We start from the raw sequence: 15,509 nt of genomic DNA, 5'->3' as shown, positions 1-15,509 counted from the left end.
CCAATGGAAGCAGCAGTCAGGACATTAGACGACGTGTAGCACTAGGAAGTTCAACTGCGAAGGAACTGTTTCAAGTACTGAGGAGCAAGGATGTCTCCTTGAGGACTAAGGTGCGCCTGACACAAGCCATGATATTCTAATCACCTCGTATGCATGTGAGAGCTGGACGATGAATAAGGAAGAAGAGTTGATGCTTTTGAGTTGTGCTGGTGAAGAATGCTGACAGTACCATGGACTGCTAAAAGAACTAACAGATCTGTCCTGGAGGAAGTACACCCAAAATGCTCCTTGGAAACGAGAATGGCCAGACTTTGTCTCACCTGTTTTGGTCATGTTGTTAGAAGGGACCATTCCCTGGAGAATGATGTCATGCTTGTAGGGTGGAGGGTCAATGAAAGGGGAAGGCCTTCGACGAGATGGATTGACACGGTGGCTGCAATGAGGTGCTCAAATATAGCAGGAATCATGGAGCTGGCGTGGGATTAGGCAGTGTTTTGTTGTGCTGTGCATGGGGTCACTATGAGTTGGAAATGACTGGACAGCACCTAACAACAACAACATGGACTCTGAAGAAGCTCTGATTGCGGATTATTCAGTGTTCAGCTGCTAAACAAAATGTTGGCAATTCAAACCCACCCAGCTGCTCTATGGGAGAAAGACCTGGCGATCTTCTCCTGTAAAGATTACAGCCTAGAGAACACTATTGGGCAGTTCTGCTCTGTCACGTGAGGTCACTGAGTCAAAAACAGCTCCACGGTATCCAACAACAATGCATAGGCTGTTGTTGTTATGTGCCGTTGAGTCGGACCCGACCATTAGCGACCCCTCCTTGGGTTTCTGAGGCAGTATCAGTACAGAAGTAGATTGCCCAACCTTCCTTCTGAGGAGTGGCTGGTGGGTTTGAACTGCCAGCCTTCTGGTTAGCCATCAAGTGCCTTAGGCACTGCTCTACTAGAGCTCCTTCCCATGGGCTAGTGGGTGGTTTTTCTGTTCAACTTGGACATTTTCTACAAGTAGGATTTTTAATTATGAGGTCACTGTGAGTTGGAATTGAGTCAACAACAGTGTTTGGTTTTTTTTTTTTTGTATTTTTTTACTTTTATGTAAGAAAAAAATTACATGAATAAAAAGCAAACTAAAAACAAAAATTGTGAAATTAGAAAATAAACATTCTCTCATTATATAAATGCCATTTAAAAACTAAACACCCAGAAGCTAGTTATAAAGCCCAGCCCCACTTAGGGGCTGAGTAGTCTGAGTCCTAGGAATCTGCATGGCTCCTGGAGCTCTGTTCTCTCATGTCAGACTGTATATTCATAAAGTAGTATATTTTTTCTGAAGCTTATTTTAGCAACTTCTTAGTCAAAATTGAAGTTTCTCTGGCTCTTTTTTTTAGGCGCCTTTCTTGGATGTTCTGAACACCATGGTGGACACTACGCTGCCTCTGACATTAGAAGAATTAGAAGAATGGGGGAATCCTTCATCTGATGAAAAACACAAGAATTACATAAAACGTTACTGCCCCTACCAAAATATTAAACCTCAGGTAGTAAAAGACAGTTATGATACACCATTCTGAAGTGATAGGGAAGAAAATTAAAAGGTTACTTACTTGAGCTAAGGCAGGAATTGATAGGGTTTTAGAATATTTCTACTTTTAATACCCAAATTTCTTTGAGTACCTCTGCTCATACTGTGTGTTTGTTTCCATTTAATACCTCGGGAATAGAGTTATTGTGCCTTAATTACAAAATTAGATCAGGTGTGATCTCTCTAGTCAAGCAAAGGCTATTTATTCAAAGTAACAAGTATTCTGTAGGACTTTGACCCAGTTCCTTCCAGTTTGACCTCCTGCTGAGAATTTGCCTTTCAACCCCAGATAGACTGAATCAGAATCTACATTTTAAAGAGATCCCTAAGTGATTCTTACAACCAGAATGAACAGGTTCAAAGCCCTGGTATTATGGTACTGTCATGCTATAGATCTCTCAAGAATGCCAAATGACAGATTGATATATGGGTGGATAGATGGGTGGACAGGCTGAATTATTATGTATGTCAGTGGGGGCAGTGTGCCCATGACCATGTGTAGTGTTGGCAGACAGTGTTTCTACAAGTGTATGTTCTATTATAATTCCCAGGTATATAGTAGAGCTGACAAGGGACAAGGTTGTAGTCATTTCTTGGCCACGGCCAGCTACCCAGAGGGAGTGAGTAGTTGGACCTGTGGGCTCGGGACCATGTCACAGGAGACATCAAGCTTAATTGGCATAACATACTACACAGTAACATTGTTCCATATCCTACTTTGGTGAGTAGAAACTGGGATCTTAAAAGCTTGCAAGCAGCCATCTAGATGTCTCTCCTCATCCAGAGCAAAGAAGAATGAAGAAAACCAAAGATTCATGGAAACAATTAGTCCAAGGGACTAATACCATACACTCTTCAGCCTATATGACTATATGACTGTTGAGACCAGAAGAACTAGATTGTGCCAGGTTGCCACTGTCAACCATTCAGAGAGGGGCATCTATGCAGGAGATCCCGGATGGAGTGGGAGAACAATGTGGAACAAAACTCAAAATCTTTTTTTAAAAAAAAGGGACCAGGTTTGCTGGTCTGGTAGAGCCTGATGGAACCACTGAGGCTGTGGCCCCTAGCTGCCCTTCAGGTCTGGATTTGATCCTACTCCTGTGTCCTCCAGCCAAACGAAAGGCATATGAGCTGAACACTTACATTAGGTAGATACACTCCTTGGAGAGAGCAATCATGGGAGAATAGAAGGGCTGTGTATGCACAGGGAGACAGCTCAGGGGGCAGGAGTGCATGGATGGATGGACACAGAGAAGAGGACTATGGGGAGGAAGTGGGAGGGGAGCTGCTGCATTGTGGGAAATTGCAGTCAATGTCATGAGATAAAGTGTATGTGAGCTGCTGTATGGAAAGTGAATTTGCTCTGTAAACACTCACCCGAATCACAAAAAAAAAAAAAGAAAGCCAAATGGGAAAAACTTCTAGTACTTGGGGGAAATAATGAGCAGGAACTTCTTTTCATGATCTGTACGATGAAAAGGGACCATAAGGAATAATAAAAACTTTGCACATCTATTTTCTTTTAGCATTATCCTTCGATTCACATCACAGCTTATGAAAATGATGAACGTGTGCCTCTGAAAGGAATTGTAAACTATACTGAGAAACTCAAGGAAGCCATCACAGAGCATGCTAAGAACAGAGGTGAAGGTAGGAGACCACTAAGAAGCAGGGAATGTGGCTAAATGGACTGGCACCTTTAGCATACTACTAAGAGGTCATGCATGAGCAAATCATCTGCCCATGATTTTAGGACAAATGATAGGTTTTCCACTGACTGCCCAGTTGCAGTATGTAGACTAGTTATGACTGCCTTGCTTTTTCAAAGCACAGTATTAAAATGAGATAGACAGGACACAAATCAGAAAACAGTAAATTATAAATATGAAACTTGGAGATAGTACGAGCACATATTTATGCACTGAATATTTATATTCTTGTACACTCTTGAGACACAGTCTGAGATATTTACCTTGGAGCCTCAGTGCCCAAACTAGCTGCTTTAATTTTCTCCAGGTAGTTCTTTCAGTTTCATTAGATAAGAATTTTTCCTTTTTACTTTGAAACTGCATGCCAAAATATTCTGGGCTCAGGGATGGGAGAATCCATATGCAAGTTTTTAGACAGTTATTTCGTGTTCACTTCCATGTCTTGCTCCCACCCATTGCTGTAGTTGGTGTCTTCAGATCACAAGACTTTCAGATTCCACAGGACCATTCTGCTACTTCCTGCTTACACCAGAGTACTCTGGGGGTTAAAATCTCCCTGTCGTGCTTACTTAGCCACTAGTTGTCCTCCTGCTTTCCCTCTTTCAGAAATTTGTCTTCTGCGTGCCCCTTCCCCTCTTCATTGTTGATAATTTTATTCTTTTGCTATTATTTTAATAGTGTCTGGGGAAGGAGAGGGTAGAAATGGGTCTCAATCAGCCATTCTGAACCAGGAATTTTCTAATTACTTTATATGTAACTTTTTCAGGTTATCAGGCCCCCAATATTATTTTAGATATTCAGCCTGGAGGCAATCATGTGATCGAGGATTCTCACAAAAAGGTATGTTATGAAGCCCCCCACTTTTGACAGATCCCAAGTAGAGAATTGTGGCACTCAACATTTCAGGGGTAGCAGCAGGGTTTATGGCTGAACTGCTTCTCGGCTGTCAGGCCTATGTCTGAGAGCCAGGGTGGGGGCGAGGGAGGGAGGAAAACAGTCAAGAGAAAAGGCACATACTTGATCAGTGAGCTCTGTTAAAAGAAAGAATTGAATCTTAGCTGTTGAAAACCTGTGCCCTGAATAAAAGTACCTTTGCTATAAATTGCTGACTTCAGGGTTAGATGAAGACGGATAGATAGAGAGACTTAGATACTGGAGTTTGTCCACATAGGCTATCTATCTAATTTTGAAATGTGTTTCTCTTAGATTACAGCCCAAATTAAATTCCTGTATGAGGAGCTTGGACTTGACAACACCAGTGTTTTTGAGGATCTTAAGAAATATTTAAAATTCTGAAACGCCACATTCAACGGAGAATGGCAAACACTGAGATATTTCTTAGTCTTATTTCCAAATGGATTAACAAAAGTGAGATTTTTTTCAGTTGTTAAATAATTTTTTAGAATTTTTCTCTCCATCCAAATTGTGCTTAGGCTACATCTCACTTGTTTATACTGTTCTGTCCATTGATGCACATGCCCCTTAACCTAGAATAGCAGTTTTCAAATCCTGCACCTTCAAAGGGCCTAGAACAGGGAATGAGGGAAGGATTGGTGACAGCAGGGCTCTGGGTGCCCCTTCCAATCAGAACAGCTTGGTTTTTGTCTGTTTTACATAGAAGTTTACAAATCAGTGCCCCGCCTCTTTAGTAAACGTTTTTAGACATGTAGTAGTGGGTCATCCTCCAATTTCTATGACTACATTTTAAGGGAAAAGATAACATTCTTCACGTTAGATCTTTCAAATACGATGGGATCCTAAGGCGTCTGATCATCTTAAGCAAGTGATCATTTTTTTTTTAAATATTTTATTATTCTTTGAGAACATTTGAGAACCTTTCCTAAAGCAGCTAATATTCAAGGTACAGAAATACCTAAGAATTCATGACAGTTCTTCATAAAGCTTACCTAGCAGCAAGCTGTACATGGACGTTACTGTGAATGCTTGTAATAATGTATGCCAGTGTCTTCATCTCTTTCACAGAGGTGCTTAACACAGGCTGTACAATATGTTGAATACACTGGAATAGCATGCCCGACTGGAAACAAAGCATCTGTCTTTGAGAGCTGTTTGGTGATGAAGGAGATTGTTTGTTCTGTATTCAAGGATGAGTCCTTCTCCCTTGTCCAGTTTAATGGCACTGGTTTCAATGGCACTGCCCTTGTTTGCAGAATTAGTACTTAATCTTATGCTCACAGTTGAGGGAAGTCCTGAAATCATTTCTGCTAGATTCACCATTGATGTTGATTCTCCAAAATTCAGAACCATGGTAAACACTCTGTCAATGCCATCCACCTCTCTCGTGTACACAACAATGTGGCTGTCATCCCCCACACTCCCCACATGGCAAAACCAGCCCCTGCTGAGAAGCAGTTCATTGGAATGAAGTAAACTTAATTCTTGATATAACTTCAAAGTTGATGTCAACTGAGTCTTCTGGACCTATTTACATAAATAGGGTTATTTACAGAAATGTTTGATTCAAAGAATATTTCTTAAAACATTTTTAATATTTAATAAGGAATTATTAAATTTTGTCCCTTAAGATAAATAACAAATGATAACTGTTAATAAGCAGATATGAATCACTTATGTAAATACTGATAGAAATTGCAGATCCAGGGTTTCTGCCTATCCAGGAGCCATGTGCACATGCTCTGCTGTATCTCAGCTGGAGCAGCTGGAGAGACCAAATTTGACTCCAGTGGGAATCCCACAATGTCCGTGTCTAAGTTAATGGATATTTAACTTGCCTAAATAAAGCCACTTTATGCTATATTATACTGCCAAATGCCTGGATAAAAAGGAGCCACCATGTCTAGGGATTCTGAGAACTTCTGATGAATTTGTGCTTATCTGTTCTCTTGTAGGATAGTATATAGGCTGGCATTATGCAAAGATCATGTAACTTCAGTAGGCATGTATTTCTTACATAGCTAATGATGGGGAAAAGTTGCCCAAAAAAAAGATGCAAAGCAAAAAGCTGCCTAAAGTAAAAGAAACTGTAGATAGGTTGCTTTTTTGTTTGTTTGTTTTTTCCCATAAAAGTAATATATGTCCGTTAAAGAAGATTTAGGTTCACTGCTACATAAAACATAATTCATGTTACATAGCTGTTTAATACACTTTCCTTGCTTTCATCCTTTAACATTTCAAGCATCTTGCTGTTATGTAGCCTCCATAAATGCCATTTTAATGGCAGTAGTCTGTTTAATGGTTATACCAGACTTAATGATTCCCTTTCATTTCAACATTCAAGTGTCTTAATATTTTTGTATATTTTTAATGTCTCTCTCCCCCATAGTTTGGATTATATCCATAGAATAGATTATCGATAAAATAAATAATAATAAAGAGAGTCAGAAAGGTCAAAGAGTATGGGCACTTGATACACGATGCCAAATTATTCTTCGTAAGAGTTGTTGCCAAATCAATGATAATGTTCATTTCATTGTACGCTTGCCAGCCATGTTTATTGGGGTGGTGATGGTTATTGTTTTTGTGTGGATACCTAATATGTGGTCTTTATTGAGTATATAATGGATGTTTGAAAATGTTTATTCCGTTTTATCAGCTACAGTGGTACTTATAGTACATGTATGTGACTTGTCAAAGTTATTGTTAATATTTCCTATAGCCTTAGATAATGCATGTAAAGTATATAGTTCAGTGCCACTTATATAAGAAGTGCCCAGTAAGTGTTAGCTTTTATTTCTGTCTACTTGATTTGTCAATTTCTAGAACTATATTGAAGTCTTTCTCTGTACTTGTGGATTTTTTTCCTCCTTGCATTTCTCAGTATTTGTGTTATATATTTTGAAGCTATTATCGTGCATAAAGATTCATGGTTTTGAGTGGAATGTTCTTTTACCAATTTTTTAATACCACCTTTGTCTCATATGATGCTTTTCATATTGAATTCTATTTTGTCTGCTATTAAATATTTCCACACCTACATTTTGTAACTTTATTTTTTGACTAAGGATTGCATGTTTTAATCTGCCTATACATTGTTCCATCCTTGCTGGTGTGCATTTTTATAAAGGATCCCTTATGTACTGGACTCAAATGGGTCTGTGGAAACATTTTAGACATAATGAAAATCAACAGATGCATATAATCCAAAACACAATGTTAAATACATACTGGGAGCTCTGGTGCTGTAGTGCCTAAAGCACTATGCTGCTACCAAAAGGCTGGCGGTTCAAACCCACCAGCCACTCCTCAGAAGAAAGACTGGGCAATCTACTGCCATAGTGATACCACTTTGCAAACTAGAGAGGGGTCACTGTGAGTGGATATAACTCGACGGCAGTGAGTTTGGTTTTTTGGGTGTGCTTTCAAGGACCTACCCATACATAAAACAAAGAGCTTATACTATCCAGGAATTCTCAGTGGTGCTTGGGGCAGGGAGCTATGGGAACAGGAGGATGATACAGAATTCAAAATAACCTGAACAGTTTTTTCAAAATACTTTGCAGGTTGAGGTGATGCCAATAATTTCTATATCCCTAAATTGGTTCAGATTGTGTTTTCCAGTGAAAGTTTCATGACAGCATGACAATGGAATCTCTTTACTCACCTGAAACCATTTAGGTTTTTTTTGGTCATAGAATGTTACCTGGCACTTAGCTAGAATTTTGTTTCTTAAATTTTCTTAAATTTTGATTTCTTAAATTTTCTTAAATTTGATTACTACAAGAACAGGAAATAATATAGGCAAAAGACAGAGGCTGTACTTTTGCAGAACAGTTCCTTTAGGCATTATTCACATCTTTAGTAGTTTTTCAGGTAACAAACAGCCTTGCTCTCAAATGCACAAGACCCTGGACTGATTGATTTTTTCATTCTTTCCTTTCTTCCTTCCTTCCCTCCCTCTTTTCCTTCTTCCTTTCGAGGGGAGCAAGGATACTAGACGTGTCAAAAGACTTCATACTATTTTCATCTTCCTAGCTCAAAGGTCTTTGTAAAGGTCATTTCAATGAAGCGTGCATATTCTGCTTGATGCTTCAGTTGCCAAACTTGTGTGCCAGTTTCTGTTTTCACAACATGATTTACAAACTCCTTACAAACAAAATGGCAAGAGAAGTCTGTGAGATTCATTCAAAGAGTCATCCCGTTATGGTTTAGGCAGGCAGGGTATTTGTATGTTTTCAGTACAGAAACCCATTTTCTGTGTCTAGTTGTTGTTGTTGTTCTTATGTGCCCTCGAGTCGGCCCCGACTCATAGCGACCCCTCCTTGGGTTTCCGAGGCAGTATCACTACAGAAGTAGGATTGCCCAACCTTCCTTCCGAGGAGTGGCTGGTGGGTTTGAACCCCCAGCCGTCTGGTTAGCAGGCAAGTGACTTAGCCACTATGCTACCAGAGCTCCTAGAATCAACATAAATTTTTCATTGGTACTTACATCAACATTCACAGTGTGGTAATCTGAATTGGTGGGTAACCAGGTGTGATTGCCTTCAGAAAAACCAGCATTTGAACTGTTGTCCCACTGCATTGGTGACTTTGAAACAAGGGTATTCTATGGTAAAAGAAAAAAAAAACCTATAATAGTCTGGTTATTAAAAGAAATGCAACTTGGCCCTGAAATACTTCATAATTATTTAATTACCTATTATCTGTTAGCTAGTGCTTGTGTTCATAGCATGCACAATGAAAAGACCTTAACGTTGAATACATAAGCCATTTTCACACCTTGAATTGGAAAATAACTAATAACATCTTGGGTTTAAATAGACTCTAATAACTGTACTTGGATACCTGCTTAGACTCTGCTGCTTTCTTTTTCGCCTAAAAATGAGCAATGCAGAATTTCAAAATGTGTCATTACCAATTATTCTCAAGTTCCTCATTCAACCATGATAGTGGTAATGAATTTAAAACACAACTATGTCCAAGTGAGCCTGAATTCCAGCCTACACTTAAACAGCCTGGTTACTGTGCGGGAGTACACACATACAAACTTGGGAGCTGAAATAGAAAAGATTTCACCTTGACCAAATATTAGGGGAATTGGATCTTATACAGTTGAAAGCAAACCATACAAATGAAACATTCGAGATCAGGCATCTACTCAGCAACATAATTGTGAGATCCATAGCCTCAAACAAAAATAAAAACCTCTCAAGTCTGAGGCTGTGCATTGCATCTGATAACATAAAAGGAAGTCTTTTTGCTATAGTTAAATAAGATCTAGCAGAAGATAAGAACTAAGGAAATAAGTGTTCTTAACCCTCCATGCTTCAGATAGAGGACAATGAATAATCTCAGAACGCTAGTTCTCAAATTTCAGGATATATAGTCATTCCCCAAAGTACAAATGAAATCCATTCATGTCTCTGAGAATTAGTATGTCAACAGGTACACACAGTTCTTTTTTAACCTTAATTTAGGGCAAAAAAAGGCTCAAAGTTTTTCAATGATTTAAAACCTGCACATGCAGCAAGTGAAGGTGATTGAGATAAATTTGTTATGGTAGGGACTGGCTTAATCATTTTTTGAATGAGGACAAATTTACATAACATTAAAAGGCAAGTGGGAGTTGCCTGTAAACCTGGGACTGCCTGTATAAGCATCAGTGGGAAAGCGTCTTTAGAATGCAGATTCTGGGCTCTACCCTAGAAATTCAGTTGAATAGTCCAGGAAGCAGTATTTTAACGATATCTCTACACCAGGAAAACTGGCAATTCTTACTGTACAACAGAAATAAAAGCAAAGTTAGCATCATTTTAAGCAATGGAATAAAAATTTTAAATTCCCTGATTTACCCAAAAAAAAAAGTACTTGGTTTTACAGCTGTGGTGCATGGCTAAGTTGTTAAACTTACAGCATCATAGCTTTCGTAGAGATTGGTGGATAAAATATTTTCCATTCCTATTTCTTCCCCGTAGTAAGTTATGGGAGTGCCAGGGAGTGTTAAAATGAGCATATTCATGACATTGACATATTCTTTCCCCAAACGAGAAGTCAACCGAGAGTTATCCGGTCCACCAATCTGAAAGGCAGAAATTTTTTTGGAAATTCGCAGAGCAAAATGGGTTTTCTATTCAACAATCCATAAACCTTCTGTTTTGTGACATTTACTGCAAACGCCACACTGTGACAGCATTCTTCCCCTGCGCCCAACCCCCTTCCCTTCATCCTTCCTTCACACCCCCTCCCCCTTCCTAGCTCTATCCCTGGGCAAACACTGTTCTCTTGATCCCAAATGCTTGACTGTTGTAATGAATGCATACCCCCTCCCCCCTAATATTACTGTTCACCTTATAGATCTATTGTTTGGCTGCCAGCTGAGTCATGTGGGTTGAGTTCCGTTCCTAGCTTGAAGGGTGTCAAAGGGCCATAGTCTTAGGGGTTCCACTAGTCTTCATCTGATCAGTAAGCCTGGTCCTTTGTATGATTTTCAGTTTTGTTCTACATTTTCCCCACTCTAGGACCTCATATTGGTCCAGTGGTAGCTGGGCACCACCTAGTTCTTCTGGCCTAAGAGTTGTGGAGGCTAGGTTTAGTCCTTTAGGCTAATTGTTTCCCGTGTCTTTGATTTTCTTCACTCTTTGCTCCAGATGGAGAGAGACCAAATGCACCTTAGATGGCCACTCACAAGCTTTTAAGACCCCAGCCACTACTCACCAAAGTAGGATATAGAATATTGTCTTTGTGGACTGTGTTATGCCATTTGACTTTAGTGTCCCCTGAAACTATAGTCCTGAGTCTCCATACCCAGCAACTCATTCCCTCACGGTGTTTAGTTATGGTTGACATTTTCGTAACTTTGTTCCCTTATGCTCTACTATTTTCATGAATATATTTGCAGCACATATAAATATATAGGTAGAGATAGCCTCTGAATGCGGCTCTACGTGCAGTTTTCTGGAAGATGTACTTAAAAGAAAGTTCAAAATGCAGACACACAAGGTAGCTGTGGACACGTTGGCATTAGCAAGCCTGTATTTGAGCCCCAGCCCTGCCTCCTGCTGTGTAATGAACCAACTTACTGTCTTAACCACTGATCATCTGCAGAATAATTTACCTCATAATGATGTGGCAAATAAGATCAACTGTATGAGTGTGCATTCATATTTACTCTTATTTGGATAAAAATATATTGAGAGGAAAAGATAGTTTCCCCTACAGAGAGCAGAACAAGGGAACAAAGTGGAAGAGACGGGAGTGGGAAGAAGACTTCTGATGTACCTTTTTTTCTTTTGACTCTCAAATTATTTAGAACAAATTTTAAAGTAAAAGATAAAGATAAATCAACTTTTTAAAAAAGAAATTTGCATAGTCCAAAGGAAGTTTTGAAGTGTGTTTTATATTTGTAAATGCATTTCTGTATTAAGTGCTCCAATTACAGATATTATAAAACCTAGTTTTTATTTAAATAAGAGCTTATTTAAATCACCTGACGACTCTCCAAACCACCAACTCAATCTCCTGTGCATATGTTGAACATGGCTCTTTATTGTTTAAAAAGGACTTACATACCTACAATATATATAAGTCCCCACTACATTACAGTTCTGGGAGCTCTGGGAGCATAGTGGCTAAGGCACTTGACTGCTAACCAGACGGCTGGCGGTTCAAACCCACTAGCCACTCCTCGGAAGGAAGGTCGGGCAATCCTACTTCCGTAGTGATACTGCCTCGGAAACCCAAGCAGGGGTCGCTATGAGTCAGGTTTGACTCGACGGCACATAACAACAACAACACCACCACTACAGTTCTATCAGATATTATCGACATTTTACAAAAGCTCTGAGAAGTTTCATCATTTATTCAGGTTCATGGTATGAGGCAGAACAAGCCTTTGAATTTGAGTTTGAGAATGGGAACTTGATTGTTACAGTTCAGGAAAAGAGAGATTGCTTTTTTGCTTTTTTTTTTTCCCCTTATGAACTAACACTATCTTTACACTTATATTTTGTATAGACTATTATATAGTATCTTTTCTATTTTTATGTCCAGAAAATTAGGACAAATCTTGCTGAATCCTTATATTATTTTCATTATCTTAAGAGCATCTGACAAGAAACTGATTTCTCAAGCCTTCTGGACATAGAGCACTTTCTGTTTAAGAATTAAAATCAGGAAACATTTCCACAGTAGTTTACAACAAAGGACATGGGTCAGAACTCTCACAGGCTGAGAGAAGTCCCAGCCGCCTATGATTATGAAGACTTTCAGTATATTAAAAGAAAAAAAAATCCAAAACTATAAGATTTGTGGCATAGGGGGCACCTCTAGAATGGTGATTACAGCAAGAACCTCTAAAAATCTCCCCCAATCACAATAATTTTTTTTTTACAAAATGGAAAGAAAATAAAAATCTCCTCCTCCATAAAATCACAGTGCTAGCAAAAATTGGCAAAATCCACATTTTCAGAACTCTGGAAATAAAGGCTTGCAACAATCTGAAGAGTTTATTCAATAGAAGCAGCTGGATCTCAGTAAGAAAAGCAAGCTTTGGGCCATTTTAATTTATCCTAGTCCCATCCTCCTTCCCTAGACCCATGATAGCCTTAAAAATCAACAGACTTACAACTATAGTAGCTGTGAATACAAGCAGTCTAGCAGCCCCTGGAGACTGCCATCGCGTCGATTGGGTTTCCAAGGTAGTAAATCTTTACAGAAGTAGGTTGCCCAGTCTTCCTTCCATGGAGTAGCTGGTGGATTTGAACCACCAACCTTCTGGTTAGCAGTCAAGATGGGTTTAGAGCTCACCAAAACTCGATCCCCAGAGAACTGTCACTAGCTGACATTTCTGGCAGTTCACCAAGAAGCTCCATCCTCACAGCTTTTTCTTTATTTGACCTGACTCAGAGCTAATTCTGGATAAACAGCACTATCCCGAAGGCATTTATAGAAAAGAATAAGTGACAATTATTTAACATCACCCCTGCCTGAGCTGGTGTTATCAATCAGAGCCAACCAGAGACTCACCAAAAAGCAAAAAAAAAAAAACTGGAGAATAAGATGCCCATAAGGGCTTTGAAAAGTTTAAGCATATTTCTAGACTCTAGTAGGACACACTCATACACAGCTGTGTGCATGCTAAGGGCTATGCAGATGTCCAGAAAAGACCTGAAAAGGCTCTAATTTCTCATCTCTGGCTAACATTAAGGCCCTATGCAAGGAGTAAGTCAAGACTAAGAGTTGTAAACTGCCTGCCAGGACAAAGGCTGGGAGATTTATGGATTCAAAGCATTTAAGGAAATCGCTTTTCAAAAGCATTACCTTACCACTAAACTAGCCAACCAGAGATTTCAGTGACCCTATACAATAAAAAAAAAGTAATATGCAGACTACAGAATTAGTCCAAGAAACTCACTAAACAAACAGCAACAACAATGACAACTACCTCTGGGGAGGGGAAAGTATGATTTCCAAAGTTGCCACATTATAATGCCATATGATCCAGTAATTCCATTTCTAGGTATATAACCAAAAGAATTGAAAGGAGAAATACAAACAGATAGATGTACTAATAATGTTAATTTCAGCACTATTCATAATAGCTGAAATCTCCATCAAATGATGATGAATGGATATACAAAATGTGGTACATATATACAGTGGAAAATTGCTTATTCATAAAGAGCAATAAAGTTCTGATAAATGCTACAACGTGGATGAACCTTGAAAATAAGCCAGTCACAATAAGACAAATACTGTATAATTCCACTTACATAAAATATCTAGAATAGTCAAGTGTATACAGACCTAAGTTATCAGTGGTTACCAAGGGTGGACTGGTGGTAGCGTAAGGGGACTCATTGCTTCTGTTAAGGATGAAAATTTGGGAATGGATAATGGTGATGGTTGTATAACACAATGAACACAATGTCACCAAATTGTACATGTGAATAATGTTGAAATGGAAAATGTTTTGGTACATATATATTTACCACAATTTTTCAGAAAAATGGTTAAAAGACTCAAGAAAGCAGCAAGAGAAAAGTAGCACATCACATATATGGGACCCTAAGGAGCCCTGGCAGCACAGTGCCTAAGGCATTTGACTGCTAACCAGAAGGCTGGAGGTTCAAACCCACCAGCCACTCTGTGAAAGGAAGACTGGGCAATCTACTTCTGTAAAGATTAACCACCATGGAAACCCAAAGGGGGTCGCTATGAGTCAGACTCAACTCGATGGCAGTGAGTTTGAGTTATTATTATTATTATTATTATTATTTTGGTTAAGTAAGATTCAACAGCACCTAAGAAGAACAAGAAGTAAGATTAACACCTGACTTCTCATGAGAAATGATGAAGAGCAAAAGACAGTGGGGTATAGTCAAAGTACTGAAAAAAAAACTTTTTATATCCAGCAAAACTATCCTTTAAAAAAAGATAAATTAAGACATTCTCAGATTTTAAAAGAAATAGAAAAAAAAGAAATAGTGTTTATGCACAGGGAGACGGTTCAGGGGGCAGGAGTGGGAGGGATGGACACAGGGAAGAAGTAACTATCGGGAGGAAATGGGAGGGGAGCGGCTGCATTGGAGTAAATTGTAGTCAGTGTCAAGTATGTGAACTGCTGTATGGAAAGTGAATTTGCTCTGTAAACTTTCATCCAAATCACAATAAAAAAAAAAAAAAATAGAAAATTATTCACTAGTAGACTTTCTCTAGAAGAAATACAAAAGGGAGTCCTTCCAGCTAAAATGAAAGGACATTAGATAATAACTTGAATCTATATGAAGAAATAAAAGCAAAGGTAAATTACACCACTAAAGGTAAATCCATTCCCAAAATCAACTGCCACTGAGTTGATTCCAACTCATAGTGACCTACAGGACAAAGCAGAATTGTCCCATAGGGTTTCTGAAGCTTTACATCTTTACAGAAGCAGACTGCCATATCTTTCTCCTGTGGAGTGGCTGGTGGTTTCCAACAGCTGACCTTTTTGTTAGCAGCTGAGCACCTAACAATTGTGCCACCAGGGACCCAGTAAATAAATAAAATACAGTATAAATGTATTATTTCTTTCAACTCTTCTTCAATCTGATTTAAAAGATAACTGCATAAAATAATGCTCATGGTTATAAAGCTGTGATGGGCTAATAATGTATAAAGATGTAATGTGTATGCATGACAGTACAAAGGACTGAGGAGAGACAACTATATTGGAATAAAATATTTATACACAATTGAAATTAAACTAGATTGTTTTAAGGTAACATGCTAATTATAATCCCAAGAGCAA

At 38.8% G+C, this 15,509-nt stretch overlaps 2 protein-coding genes across 2 annotated transcripts in view; one reads left to right on the top strand and one right to left on the bottom strand.

Moving 5' to 3' along the window:
* PREPL (prolyl endopeptidase like) overlaps positions 1 to 4,598 on the top strand; it is a 44,170-nt gene extending 39,572 nt beyond the window's left edge. The window contains exons 11-14 of the mRNA XM_007944386.2: positions 1,397 to 1,546; positions 3,120 to 3,243; positions 4,069 to 4,142; positions 4,509 to 4,598. Coding sequence (XP_007942577.1) covers positions 1,397 to 1,546; positions 3,120 to 3,243; positions 4,069 to 4,142; positions 4,509 to 4,598 — 438 coding nt within the window. The remainder of the gene's footprint in view (positions 1 to 1,396; positions 1,547 to 3,119; positions 3,244 to 4,068; positions 4,143 to 4,508) is intronic.
* Positions 4,599 to 5,291: 693 nt separating this feature from the next.
* Positions 5,292 to 15,509, bottom strand: part of SLC3A1 (solute carrier family 3 member 1) — an 88,421-nt gene continuing 78,203 nt past the window's right edge. The window contains exons 8-10 of the mRNA XM_007944384.1: positions 10,131 to 10,298; positions 8,709 to 8,825; positions 5,292 to 5,744 (exon numbers count right to left, since the gene is read on the bottom strand). Coding sequence (XP_007942575.1) covers positions 5,292 to 5,744; positions 8,709 to 8,825; positions 10,131 to 10,298 — 738 coding nt within the window. The remainder of the gene's footprint in view (positions 5,745 to 8,708; positions 8,826 to 10,130; positions 10,299 to 15,509) is intronic.

The sequence above is a fragment of the Orycteropus afer genome, unplaced genomic scaffold, assembly GCF_000298275.1.
Source record: "Orycteropus afer afer isolate SDZICR_OR568_19922 unplaced genomic scaffold, OryAfe1.0 scaffold00124, whole genome shotgun sequence".
Lineage (NCBI taxonomy): Eukaryota > Metazoa > Chordata > Mammalia > Tubulidentata > Orycteropodidae > Orycteropus > Orycteropus afer.
The sequence above is the reverse complement of the archived record's forward strand: the minus strand, read 5'-3'. Positions and strand labels throughout refer to the sequence as shown.